This window comes from Thunnus thynnus, chromosome 12 (assembly GCF_963924715.1).
Source record: "Thunnus thynnus chromosome 12, fThuThy2.1, whole genome shotgun sequence".
Taxonomy (NCBI): domain Eukaryota; kingdom Metazoa; phylum Chordata; class Actinopteri; order Scombriformes; family Scombridae; genus Thunnus; species Thunnus thynnus.
The window spans coordinates 4,394,542-4,407,295 of NC_089528.1; the positions used below are offsets into that span (position 1 = coordinate 4,394,542).

Genomic DNA, 12,754 nt, shown 5'->3' on the forward strand with positions numbered 1-12,754 from the left:
ACACCGCTTTTATGCTTTTTTTTCATCTGCGTCAAAACTTGTAATCACTTTTGAACACTGATTGGCATGATTGAGGTTGACCACAGCCGGTCACTGTTTAATTTAAGCTTTCATTAAATGACTGACTTGCTGTGAATACAAGTCTCACCCTGCTTTCCAGACACATTTCTATCCTGTAATCCAGAGTCCACTGGTAGCTTAAAAAACAGACGCCTTGAAGTCCTGAAACAAATGCCTCTTGATAAATGATGCTAGAACTCGCTGTAGATAGATTTCCTCCAGCACTTCATGGCTAGACTGTCCCAAACTGACTTCAGTCGTATCAGAGAATAGATACTTTGAATATCTGAATAACTTATTTGGATCTGCTTCCAGTTGCTGATAAAGTCTTTCACTGACTTATGATGCTTTTTCTGCAACTGGAAGCAAAAGCCAAAAGAAACGGTATTTTGAAATATTTTACACCATGTTGATACCAACATTGATGCAATTTTCCAAAATGTCCAGAGACTTCAATTTTGTATGAATGGTGATCCATCTGTACGTGATGTCAGTTTGACTTCTTCTGTCTCAGGCTGTGTTCAGATCAAATCGGGCGTAGCAGTGCACCGTCACAGGGTTGTGTGGAGGTGTGAACGTGTTTGTGCTCTAGAATGTAACCACTGTGAAACAAAGAAAATAACGTTTTATTGATCTGATTCACTGGCTTTCTCACTACCGCCGCTCCCTCCCTTCATTCACTCTCTAGCTCGCTCGATCACCCCTGCTCTCTCTCTCTCTCTTTTTCTCGCGTCTTTTTAGCAGCAAAGTCTCACTTTACTTTTAATGTTATCAAACGAAGAGAAATGTCCTACTTTCCTCTTAGTAGTGGCAGAGTTTTACAGCTCTGATCAGTCTGATCTCTGGATCTGATTGGCCACTGCAAGCCTTCAGCCACGGTGACGTCTGGTTTCGTTTCACCAAAAGTTCACTGGTTCTGCTTTCTGGCTGGTGCGGCACCGCTGTGGCCAAAACGCACTACCCCCCATTCAAATGAGTGGGAAGACTGACATTTTCGCTGCACTGCCTGATTTGGTGTGAATACGGCCTGAGATTGATTAGTGTTTTATGTTGTGATGTATCACTTTATGGTGAAGAAAGCATTTGTTTCGTTGTCAGGAAATGAAACAAGACAGCACTTTGCCATATTAAAAAAAACAATCTCCTCATGAATCTAAAACTTTTCAGCCTTTACAAACTGGAACACCCTTAAAAACACGTGAATGTAAGCAGATTACTGTGATGTAAGCTTAACAGGAAGTGATGGGGGTTACCAACCAGGGCTGCCCCCAACCAAACCATTACTGGTCCACTAACAGTGGTTAGTTCAAGCCATTAGTGGACTACTCCTTGCATGTTTATGATATTAGTTTAATATAATATATATATATATATATTTGGGGCATCAGAACGGTTGAGTTCCAGGGCTGTCAAGTGGGGTCTCGGAAATAAAAAAGCTGCATTACAAAGATGCTCCGATCCGTCTCCATCCAATCATGACTGTCTCCATATGAATCTAGTCCTGTCCAGGTGTACAAGCTCCTCCTCCTCCTCCCTCCTTGCTCTCTCTCCTTCACTCCGCTGTATACTCTTGGCATTCACACATGCTGGCCAGCTGTGGAGTGCTCTGTGTGTGTGCGTGTGTGGAGTTGAGATGCTCCTTTCAGATCAGAGGAGGGGGGGGGGGGAGATAAAGGCAAGAGAAGGAGCAGAGCAGCGGGGTAAAATATGGGGCTGGAGTAGAGAGGAAGACAAAGACTGGGTAATGGTGGGGTGTAAGGGACACCTGCTGCCGTGATAAGTCATACTACTGAACCAACACACACACACACACACACACACACACACACACACACACACACACACACACACACACACACACACACACACACACACACACACTCCACCCATGGTAACAAAAACCAACAGAAGCAGCCTGAAGGCAAAACGCACATCACCTGTATGTGTGTCCAGAAAGTGTTGCACGCACACACACACACACATACATACATACATCTGCAGACGTGCACAAAACAAGGTGCCTGCATGCATGTCTGACTTCTTTGTGTGTACTGCAAACAAATCACCCTTACACACACACATACACACACACACACTGAGGGAAGGGTGTGGCAGCTGAGAGCTGGGTTATTTATAGATGTACTTCCTCAGAGAGAGGTAGACACAGAGATAGAGAGAGAGAGAGAGAGGGAGTGTGAGCGAGAGGGATGGATAAAGAAAGCAAGGTCAAAGGAGAGGAGTGAGCTGACTGGACAAGTAAACCACCTGATTCTCTCCGTCTCACCCATTGCACACACGCACACACACACACGCGCACACACACATACACCTTACTGGATAACTGAAACTACTAGTCATGAGATTTCTATTTATCGTCTGTTTATCCATTAAAAAACAAGCGAGGCCTGCACAAACTACAGGCATGTTTTAACTATATAAACCAAAATGAAGCAGATATTTCTTCAGTAGCAAAAGTAAATCCAGCATGTTATCTGTGCATCCAAGTTGAAGGTGCAAAAAGCAACAACCAGTAGCTAGTCCAGTATAGCATGCTGGTGCAGATTCAGCTATTGTAAGAATGAAAGGCTAATAAAACCAGCTCAGGTGTAGCCCACAGCTACAACTTAATGGCAAAATCTCAATATACGTGCATCCAAGATGAAAACGTGAGAAAGAATGGAAAAGATTTTTTTTTACACTAACAACATGACAGTACTGAAGCTCAGAGTGTCCCATCAACATGGTCCCTGGTCTGAGTATGACATAAATCAGACTATTCCAATGGTTAACAGTACTGCACTGCATTCTGGTTACAGTGATTAAGTGAAGGTTTCATTCTGGTCTGTGGTGGTTTATTTGTTCATAGAGAGATGCAAACAGACTGAGCACAGAAAGAAAAACACACTGTAGCGTAGTATGGGCCACATGAAAAACTCTTTGAGCTTTGGGCCTCATTTCTCCACCCACTAGTGGAAATCTTGCACAAATCCTCAAAAAATGCAATGGAACGTGTGTAAGTGGCCCTTGAAGAGGATTTTCTCTACACCCGGAGAGAAGTTTTGGCCGAGTTGGTTTTAAAGCTTCAACACTTAAAATCAAGCATGAATTTTAAATAAGCAGAAGAGGAAAAACTACTTCTTCCAACTAAAGCAACATTTAAATGCATGGACTTGATACGATACAACGTCGTTAAGAACAAACTCTCCATAAAGATGTGCAGACACCCTGAATCACTTTCTGATGGGAATGAAGCATGACTAATGGTTCATGACTAATGGAAGAGCTGAACTTCATGAGAGCCAGGCTAAACTTCATTCAAAAATACAGACATTTAATGTTGCCTTTTTTTTTTTCTTCCTTGTATTGTAAAAGACAACATGAGAAAAAAAAAAAAAAACAGACTTCACTCTACAACCCTCGGCTTCATTCAGGTAAGAGTGAAAGCTGGAGAGGGCGGTGGAGGGGAAAAGATGAAAGGATACGCTCCTCTTCAGCAGGAAGAGGTGGAACTGGAGGGAGGGGAAAAGAATAAAAGAGAAGATAGTTGGGTGATTGCAGCAGTCCACCATTTTAGAGTAGCAGTGAATGGCCGGCAGCCATTATTATGCTAAATTAACCTGGGAGCTGCTGCAGGCCGCCACTCAAGATGGAGGAAAGCCTGACAACAGATAAGAGCTAGTTTACCAACACACACACACACACACACACGCACGCACACACATATACATACATAGGGCTGAGAGAGGACTCCCCCACCCCCACATTTCCTCTGCCCTCACACACACACACACACACACACACACACACAGAGTTGTGGTTGTGGAGTGGTCAGCAGCATGGCCTTCATTATCATTAGACGCCATTTTCTGCCACAAAGATTACTAACGACCCCTCCCCCCCAACACACACACACACACACACACAAAACGCCTGCCCCCTCACAGCCTCACACACTCACTCCAGGTCCCCCCCCTCAATTCCCCACCCCCGTCTCTTTTCCAGTGGCCGATGCATGCATACACACACACACACACACCTCCCCCAGCGCTGACCCCTGCCTGCTGCTTTGGCCCTCCCTCTTCCTTGGGATAAAAGGGGCCGAGAGGAAAGAGAGAGAGAGAGGGGGTGGTGGGGGTGGTGGTGGTGGGGGATTGTGGGCTGGGTGAGAGAGAGAGGGAGAGAGAGAGAGAGAGAGAGATGGGGGCCGTCCTGACACATTCCTCCGTCCGATCAAGTTTCCACCTTCACAATGAAAGCACCTCTGAATCTCTCATACACAAATGCTGGCATCCCTTTTTTTTTTCCTGATCTGACACACTGTGCAGGAGAAGTGAGCAAACACTGGCATCAGGAGAGACACTGCACATCGCAGCTACAGAAAATACTTGTAGGACTTCAACATGTGCTGCCCAGAAAAGTCAAAAGCGAGAGAGAAATGAGAGAAAAACACCAGAGAGCTCAGTGTAAACAAAGTGAAACCAAATCATATTGACATATGCTGAGAAGTGCTAGACTTTCAATACACCTACTATAGCATGCTCGAGATTGAACTCATCTGATCTCTCTCCTTGCGTTGTTACATGCTTGATATAGACTATAAATACATATAACTGAATGGAAGAAATGGTGTTTAATAGTCAACAAATCTCATAAAAAGCCCAAAACCAATGAATCCATCTACTAACAAGTATTGTGTGTGTTTCCAAAGTCTGATATATCTTATTCCTCTGTGCTGTAGAGCACAGTTGTCCAAAAACTGTTAAAAACACATCAATTCCTTCATTACCACTTCATGACTCACACACATACACCGTCTTGCTGCCAGAAATACACACTAGAGCACAAAGTATCGATTAATCCACAGCTGAAAATAGTCCCCAACAAATGCACCGTTTTCTCCTGTTTGAGGAACACTGACTGAAAACTACAGTGACCAGCTGTTTTAGGAAATGTGTTTTTTTTAGTAAAGTGAAACTATAAATTCTGTGAGCTGTTTGAAAGATTCACATCTTCTGTAGGAAGCGATGGGCTCAGGACTGAGTGTCAGAGAGAGTAGGGAAGCTCACACAAGTGGACGCACTGATTGACGGGTGATTTCTGGATCTTTACACATCATGGTGATGATATCGCCAAATGGCAACAGCATCCCTGACTCATTCAAAGACTGCAAACTGGAATTTGGGGATGATACATTATGTGTAATGGTAATGTTGTCAATTCTTGTAAAAAAAATGTCATTTCCAGTAGGTTAGCCGACAATGTGCTGACTGAATACATGTTACTTTCCACCTGACCTTCAAAACTAAGCTGACGGTAGTTTTAACCCTGTTGATCAGTATCTATAGAGTAAAATGTGATTGATCTTCAGATCTGTCTGTAGCACCACTAGCTCAATGCTTCACTAAGCCCTGTGATCACTAACTCACACGCACACACACACTCTGTGGCAGCCGGCTGTGTCACAGCTCAGAGGTTGTGACCTTTTCTGTTCCCCCTGGTTGGTCACATGAGTGATGGATCCTGTGTGTGTTTGTCTTTTTTGTACAAGCTAGCGTGTATGTTTATTGAAGTCTTTCAGTAGCTGACATTGAAAAGTACAATTTAAAAGAATGTCTTTGCTGTACCAAACAGCTTACACCTTTGGAATATTTATAAGAAATTGTACAGACACAGTCGACATCAACAGATAGCTGCCTGTGTCGTTTGATTCATTTCTGTTTCAACGTGCGTACATGTGGAACTGAAAACATCACACTTCCACTTAGTGGCTACGGGGACAAATGTGTCTTTAGGACTTTTAGGTTCTGTGGGCATCAATGTTAACACCAGCTGCTGTGGAAGTTTAACTTTGATCTGGTAGTTGACACATGTTGTGTGGCGCTTCGGTCCACACAAACATACGTGTTGGTGTGTATAAATGCTGCTCCTACCTGGTTTTCTTGGGGGTCTTGGTTTTGGGCGTGGAGCTCTTGGCTTTCTTCTCCTTGGGCTCCTTGGGCTCTTTGGGGGTCTTGGGTGTTTTGGGTGTTTTGGGCGTTTTCGGGGTCTTGGGCTCTTTGGGCTCCTTGCCCTCTGCCTTCTCCTTTGGTTTCTTTTTCCGCTTTTTCTTCTCCTCCAACGGTGGCGAACTTCCCTCTACAATTCCTGTGCCAGCGACCTGTTCGCCCGCATCACTTCCTGTGCCGGGAAATTCTGACTTTACGTCTTCATCTCCTCCGTCTCTTGCCGTCTTTCTCCCTCCCTCTTCTTCTTCTCCGTCCACCGCTTTTGCTTTCTTCTTTTTCTTCTTTTTTGGCTTGGTCTCCTGGTCGCTGGGCTGCTCTGTGCTGATAGGCTGGCCAGGGGCACCAGCTCCAACTGTCGGCCTGTCAGGAACCATCATTGAGGCATCGCCTGACGGGTCCGTGGGGGAATGCTGGGGGGGGCGAGGGAGAAACATATCAGTTAATTTCAGTTATTCAGCAAATTTAAAAATCACACTTAAAAAAGAAAATGTTTCCTTATCTAATGAATAATGAAAATTAAATGAGGTTTGTGCACAAACACTGTAAAACACATTAAAGTTTGTGCAGCCAGTGTTGGCCAAGTAGCAGCGCAGAAAGCATGAAAACAGACAGTCATCTCATATTTCTACTGCTGAAATGATTAGTCACTGGACAGAAAAGTCACTGAGCCAATGTTGGTAATCAAATATAATAAATAACCTGCAAAAATGTTGAACGTACACTGGTTGCTGCTGCTCAAATCTGACAATTTGCTGCTGCATTTGATCTGATTATTAAGGGAATATATTTGGACTGTTGGTCAGACAAAGCAAGTTGTTTGTTTGGAGATGTCATCTTGGGCTCTGGGAAGTTGTGATTGGCATTTTTCATTGTTTTATGAGTTTTCATAGACTCAACAATTGATCAATTAATCATGAAATCAACCAACAGATTAATCAACAGTGAAAACCATTCTTTGAAGACCTACATTTTGGTTTGAAAACAAATAAACTAAACTAAGACTAAATTAGGGCTGCTAATAACGATTTTCTTTATTAATTAACATAGCGATTTTTAAAAAATTTATTAATAAATCGGTCTACAAAATGTCAACTTTCTTGTTTTGTTCGACCAAGAGCCCAACAGATACTGTTAAAGCAAAAAACAACAACAAACAAACAAAAAAATATTCAGAGAGCCGGAACCAGATCATTTTTGACATTTTTGCTAAAAAAACCCCAAACATTTACTTGACAATCAAACTGATTAATTTTCTATTTCTGTCAATTAATTGTTCTGGCTCTAAAATAGGTCACATCAAATACAGATCAGTGTGCACACTTTCTGCTAGTGTTTTGCTTCAACACTAGTTCAGCCATGCCAGCCTGTCAGTCAATACCGCTATATTCTCTGCAGGGTGGGGGTTAAAATTTGCCAGTAATGGCGGACTACAGAGTACACTACACTACAGAGAGAGTGTGAAGAGGGGATCCATCCATCCATCAATGCAATGCACATGGCTACCATCTCCTCCCTCTCCTCTCTTCAGGACTCCCTGTTGCTACAGTTTCCTCCCCCCTCCTGCCTGCTGCTCCAGCATGCTAACCTTAGTAAACAAACTGGCTGACACCTCATTTTTCCTCCTCCTTTGCTCTCCTGCAGACTAAATCCCCTCTCCTTTCTCCTTCTCCCTCCACTTCCTCCTCCTCATTGCTCCCAAGTAAGCTTTCTGTGACAGGAAACTGGTTACCAGCTGTTGGGAGCCTCTCCAGCTGCCTCTCCTCCCTCTCCCTCTTTTCCATCCCTCCCTCCCTCCCTCTTTCTCTCTCTCTCCAGCTGCTCAGGGTCCCAGTAGCAGATGGGAAATCAGGCATCATGACACGAATAAATTATCTCCATACTTCAAAAAGGCGCAGCGAGGGAGTGTGTGTGTGTGTGTGTGTCATACGAGAGAGAGGCAGAGAGTATGCCTTGGAGAGTGTGTGTATGTGCATGTGTAACGCACGTGTGCACTTCTGCGTGTGTCAAAGTGTGTCAACAAGGTGTGTGAGAGCATCAGCAAGTTTATAGCAAAATGCCACGGCAGCAGCTCCCCTCTGTGTACACACACACACACACGTTTAGTATAGCGTGGTTGTGTTCACATGGTGGAGGAAAAAAGAGTTGGGGTGCTATCACTTAAAGTCCACTTGCGTCAGGAGAATGCTAATGCGCACATACACACACACACAAAACTGCTGCAAGGTCACGCATCACACAAACCTCTGCACGCATGCACACAAACACCTGCTGACACACACGTAAACTGAGCCATTTAGACACACAAATGGGGGGGTGGGGGGAGACAGCTAGGGGAGACAGAGATGGAGAGAGTGAGAGAGACAATCACAGAGGGAAAGAAAGAGAGAGAGAGAGAGAGAGAGAGAGAGAGAGAGAGAGAGAGAGAGAGAGAGAGAGAGATGGGGGGGGGGGACACGGTGCCAAGAGATAAATCTGTCCTCCTGCCAAGCTTCCCAGATAATCAATCACACGAATGACAATGGAGACACACACACACACAGTGTACACACAAACAATCACACACACGCCCAAGTCCTGCGTCAGGTTGACTGTTCTTCAGGGCAAATTTAGCTCACTGGTTTGAATCCAGTGCTTCATCAAGAACGGACAAATATCATCGTTCCACTATCAAAACAGGTTGTGATAATCTCACTGATAAAGTGACTTTAATAAAAAAGATCCGTAAAGAACTTGACAGAACGGCTGCACGGCTAATGTGCTGGACTGGAGAGGAGATGAAGGGTGTTGAGTTTCATCTCTCGGAGGATAGAGGCAGGATAGGAGGAGGAAAGGGGGGAGTGAAGAGGCTGAAGGAGGAGACAGAGGGTTAACTCTACCGGGCAGAAACACTTAAGACCCCTGAGGATGGTGTGAAAGGAAATCCTTTTGTCATCGTTCAGCTTCTCTCCTTGCTCTATGCATCCATTCCTCCACCTATCCCAAACTGACAGCTGCTCATTGCCTCCCCTCATTCAGCAGGTAACTGTATAGTTAGCCACACAGTCATTTATTATAAAGGAAGACCAGACCTGTTTTCAGACCTATGTTTGTTTTGCCACTTCCTACTGTGTACAAACTCTGATGCAAGACTCACGTTTCTTATCAATGATCTGATTTTATAAGAATCTGTTTCTGGTAATATTATTCAAGTAACAAACCATGTGTGTTGAAAGCAAAAAACACCTTTATTTTGAGCGCTGGCTGCAATAAACGGTAACTTTGTGATTCTTATGTTAAAAAAAAAAAGTAACAGATATAAATACTCTATGTTGCCATGCAGAAGTTCAAAGTTCATGCATTACCGTGCTGCCAGTAAATGATCTGTAATTTTAAATGGACTTCCTCAAATGTATGAGATCATTTGTGCAGAGATTACAATTTACTGCATCACTGCCGTCCTTTGTGAAGCTTGGCTACACTTTTGAACACCAGCTTTGTTCAGTCATAGGTTGATGGATACTGAGCCTGCAATGACACAAGTAGGCCCCAACACCATTTTCAGGGGTTGATAAACTTAATTGAAGAGCATGTTTCTTGACAAATCCCTCATTTCTTGAAATCCATCTCTGGTTTAGAGCATGAATGTGAGAAGAACTGGCATCTCTGCTCGTAACTACAATGGAATTAAAGAACATCACAGAGGCGGAGTGGCGTGGTAGCATGTTTCCTAGCTGTCCTTTAACTTTAACAAATGTCCACAATCGTTTCTTTGAATTTACTGCTTTCGTTTTGTCACTATCTCACTCCCCTAGGCCTGACAAGTGCTCCACAAGTGCACTTTAGCTATACAGTACATATACAGGTCAAGTTTTACTTTGATACTTATCACTGTAGCACAATAAAATCTCCATTTAAGTCTAAGAGGAGGTCAACAATTGATCAATTGATAAGATGAATTCCATCATCATTTTCTTAATCAATTTTGAAAGCTCAGATATATCCTATATAAAGTTCAAGTAAGAGTGAACATGTCATCTCTCTATGATTAAGTGTCAAAGTATCATTCGGGGATGCATGCACGGAAGGAAGCGCCTCGTCTCTGTTCAGACACTGCAGCAGCAGCAGCAGCAGCAGTAGCAGCAGCAGCAGTTGCATGCCTCAGCTCTTCAGGCAGGTGAGGTGGGTTTTCAATAAAAATCACTCAACCACCAAAACCAAGATGAATCAGCTTGCTGAAAAACTAGCTTGGCAAGGTGACCACATTGGTGCTCGTATAATATGTCCTAAAAGGATGATGAAGTGTGTCGTCTTTCACAGCAAGGATGCGGCTGAACTGATCTGCTGTGGTTCTCTAAAAAGTGATTATCACTTTATTTTATATTTCCATCGTCCTGACAGGACTGAGGACATGTCGTTCCTATCCGCTGACGGACAGGTAGACTAACTGGGCTAAACCTGAGCGAAAACGGAGATAAAGAGGAGAAATCTGCACAAACAAGGAATGATACGACTTAAACATTAGGGAGGCATTTCCTAGAAGCTGCAGAACGGCGGCGAGCTGGATGGTATAGCAGCTCCCTGACAGCGTGCATGAGCGGGGGAGGGGCGAGACAGGCATGTTATATGTCAACTAGAGTGCTGCACGCAACACTGTGTGTGCGTGCGTGTGTGTGTGTGATGTAGAATAAAGGTCACAGCGCAGCACTCTGCCGGAGCTGTGACCTTGAGCTGCTGACGAAGGCACGCGCATGTGTGTGTGCATGTGTAATAACCATGCTTACTGAACAGATGGAGCTTAGAGTACCAGACATACAGTCATCATGACTGACTGACCGGCTTGGGGTGGGTGTGTGTGTGGGTGTGTGTGTGTGTCCGTCTTTCTAACAAGTGCATCATGAGGCACAGAAAGAACTCCTTTCCTGCGCCGCAGACACACACCACTCCGAGTACTCTGTTAGCTAGGCTATCCTATTTGCCCGGGCACATTTGCCATCCCATTCCAGACCACACTAACCCAAGCCACACGGTTGGTGTGTGTGTGTGTGTGTGTGTGTGAGTGAGAGAGTGACTGTGTGTGTAGCGACGGGGGCTGCCGGCCTGAAGCTAGAGTCAGGATGGCGCATGCAGCGCGCCCAGGCGAGGAGCGGGGCTCACCAGTCAACCTGGCATCTAGGTCAGGAGTGCTGGATAAATTAAGTGTGACGGCTGAAATGTCAACCACAAAACGCAGCCATGCAGGCTTGGGGGTGGGGTGGGGGGTGTTAAGCGAGGAGAGGAGAGTAGTGTGAACGAGAATGGAAGAGAAAAGGGGGACGGGATCTGTGTGTGTGTGTGTGTGTGTGTGTGGCCACAGGGCCGCTATTGTGTGTGAATGGGTCAGTGGAGAAAGGGGGCTTTGAGCAACAAAACAAGCTAATGGAAGCCAGGGGCACGTGACGCAAGCAGCGGCGACAGTGCACGCTCACACACACACACAAACATGGAGGTTGCCATTGAGAACTGCTAACCTCTTCCCACCAGCCCTCCCTTTCTCCTTGTCTCCTTCGCTAGAGATCCTGGACTCCCTCTCTTGAGATCTTTGCTTGTTTTCCCACTTCTTTCCTCTTAAGAGTTCTCCCCCTCCCCCAATCTCTTAATCACCCACCCAGCTTTTTTTCTTCCTCACTGTCTCCCTCTTTTCCAAAACTGTCTGTCTCTCTGAACATCCGGCTACACAACATTAGCTAAGAGATGACACCCCTGAAATGGATAAGACAAACAGAGAGACAGACAGGGAGAGAGAGAGAGAGAGCGGAAAGAGAGGAGACGGGGAGGAGGGAGAGACAGGAAGGGAGGTTTCCTCTAAAGAGGAGGGGGTGCTGTGGGAGCAAGAGGGAGGAGAGATTATGCTGGTGGCGCCTCTGTGTGTGTGTGTGCGTGTGTGTTTGTGTGTGTGTGTGTATTGCGCACGTGTCTCAGGATATGCAGCTCACAGGAAACAAACAGCTGCAAAAATCCATTTCCCCACACACAGACACACACACGGAAACAACCACACACAAGGCCGACAGCAGAAGACACAAAAGGCAAGAAACACAGTGATATGAACAGACACACACACACACACACACACACACACACACACACACACACACACAAAACCCCACTGAACCAGTGCCCGATGCGCCGCTGTGTTCTCAAATGTCATGTACACACACATTTTTGCACACACACACACACACACAGCACACTTCCCTTACACTCCAAACACACACATTCCCCCACCCACATGAAAATAAACATTCACATGAAAACAAATGCATATAGTCTTGATCTTTCTCACACACAGAGCGTTGCTGCCACATCAAAGCGTTTGTTTGACGGGTACTCACCTGAACATGAGGCACTTTCTGTGGGGTGAGAGGGGGTGAGGAGAGCGGGTGGGAGGCGGGAGGCGCCCATGGGTGGGAGGCCTGGTTGGGGGGAGGGGGCGTGCTCTGCAGGTGGTGGGGGTGCGGGGGCAGGTGTGTGTGCTGCGTCTGAGCGTTCTGGGTGGGTGGTACTAAGCCCTGGTTCGGAGGCGGGGCTCCGTGCTGACTGACAGGCGGACCCTGGAAACCCATGGGAGCGGGCTGCCCACTTCGAGAGGCTTGCTGCTGGGCCTGGAGCAGACGCTGGTCTCCCCCCTGGCTTACTGGGCCTTCATGAGGCCCTGGGAGCAGAGACAGTGA

The 12,754-nt window shown here is 45.6% G+C and overlaps 1 protein-coding gene across 1 annotated transcript in view; it reads right to left on the reverse strand.

The window, feature by feature from the left end:
* The window catches only part of chd7 (chromodomain helicase DNA binding protein 7), a 73,359-nt gene that overhangs the window by 36,787 nt on the left and 23,818 nt on the right, over positions 1–12,754 (reverse strand). The window contains exons 3-4 of the mRNA XM_067604911.1: positions 12,416–12,735; positions 5,991–6,475 (exon numbers count right to left, since the gene is read on the reverse strand). Coding sequence (XP_067461012.1) covers positions 5,991–6,475; positions 12,416–12,735 — 805 coding nt within the window. The remainder of the gene's footprint in view (positions 1–5,990; positions 6,476–12,415; positions 12,736–12,754) is intronic.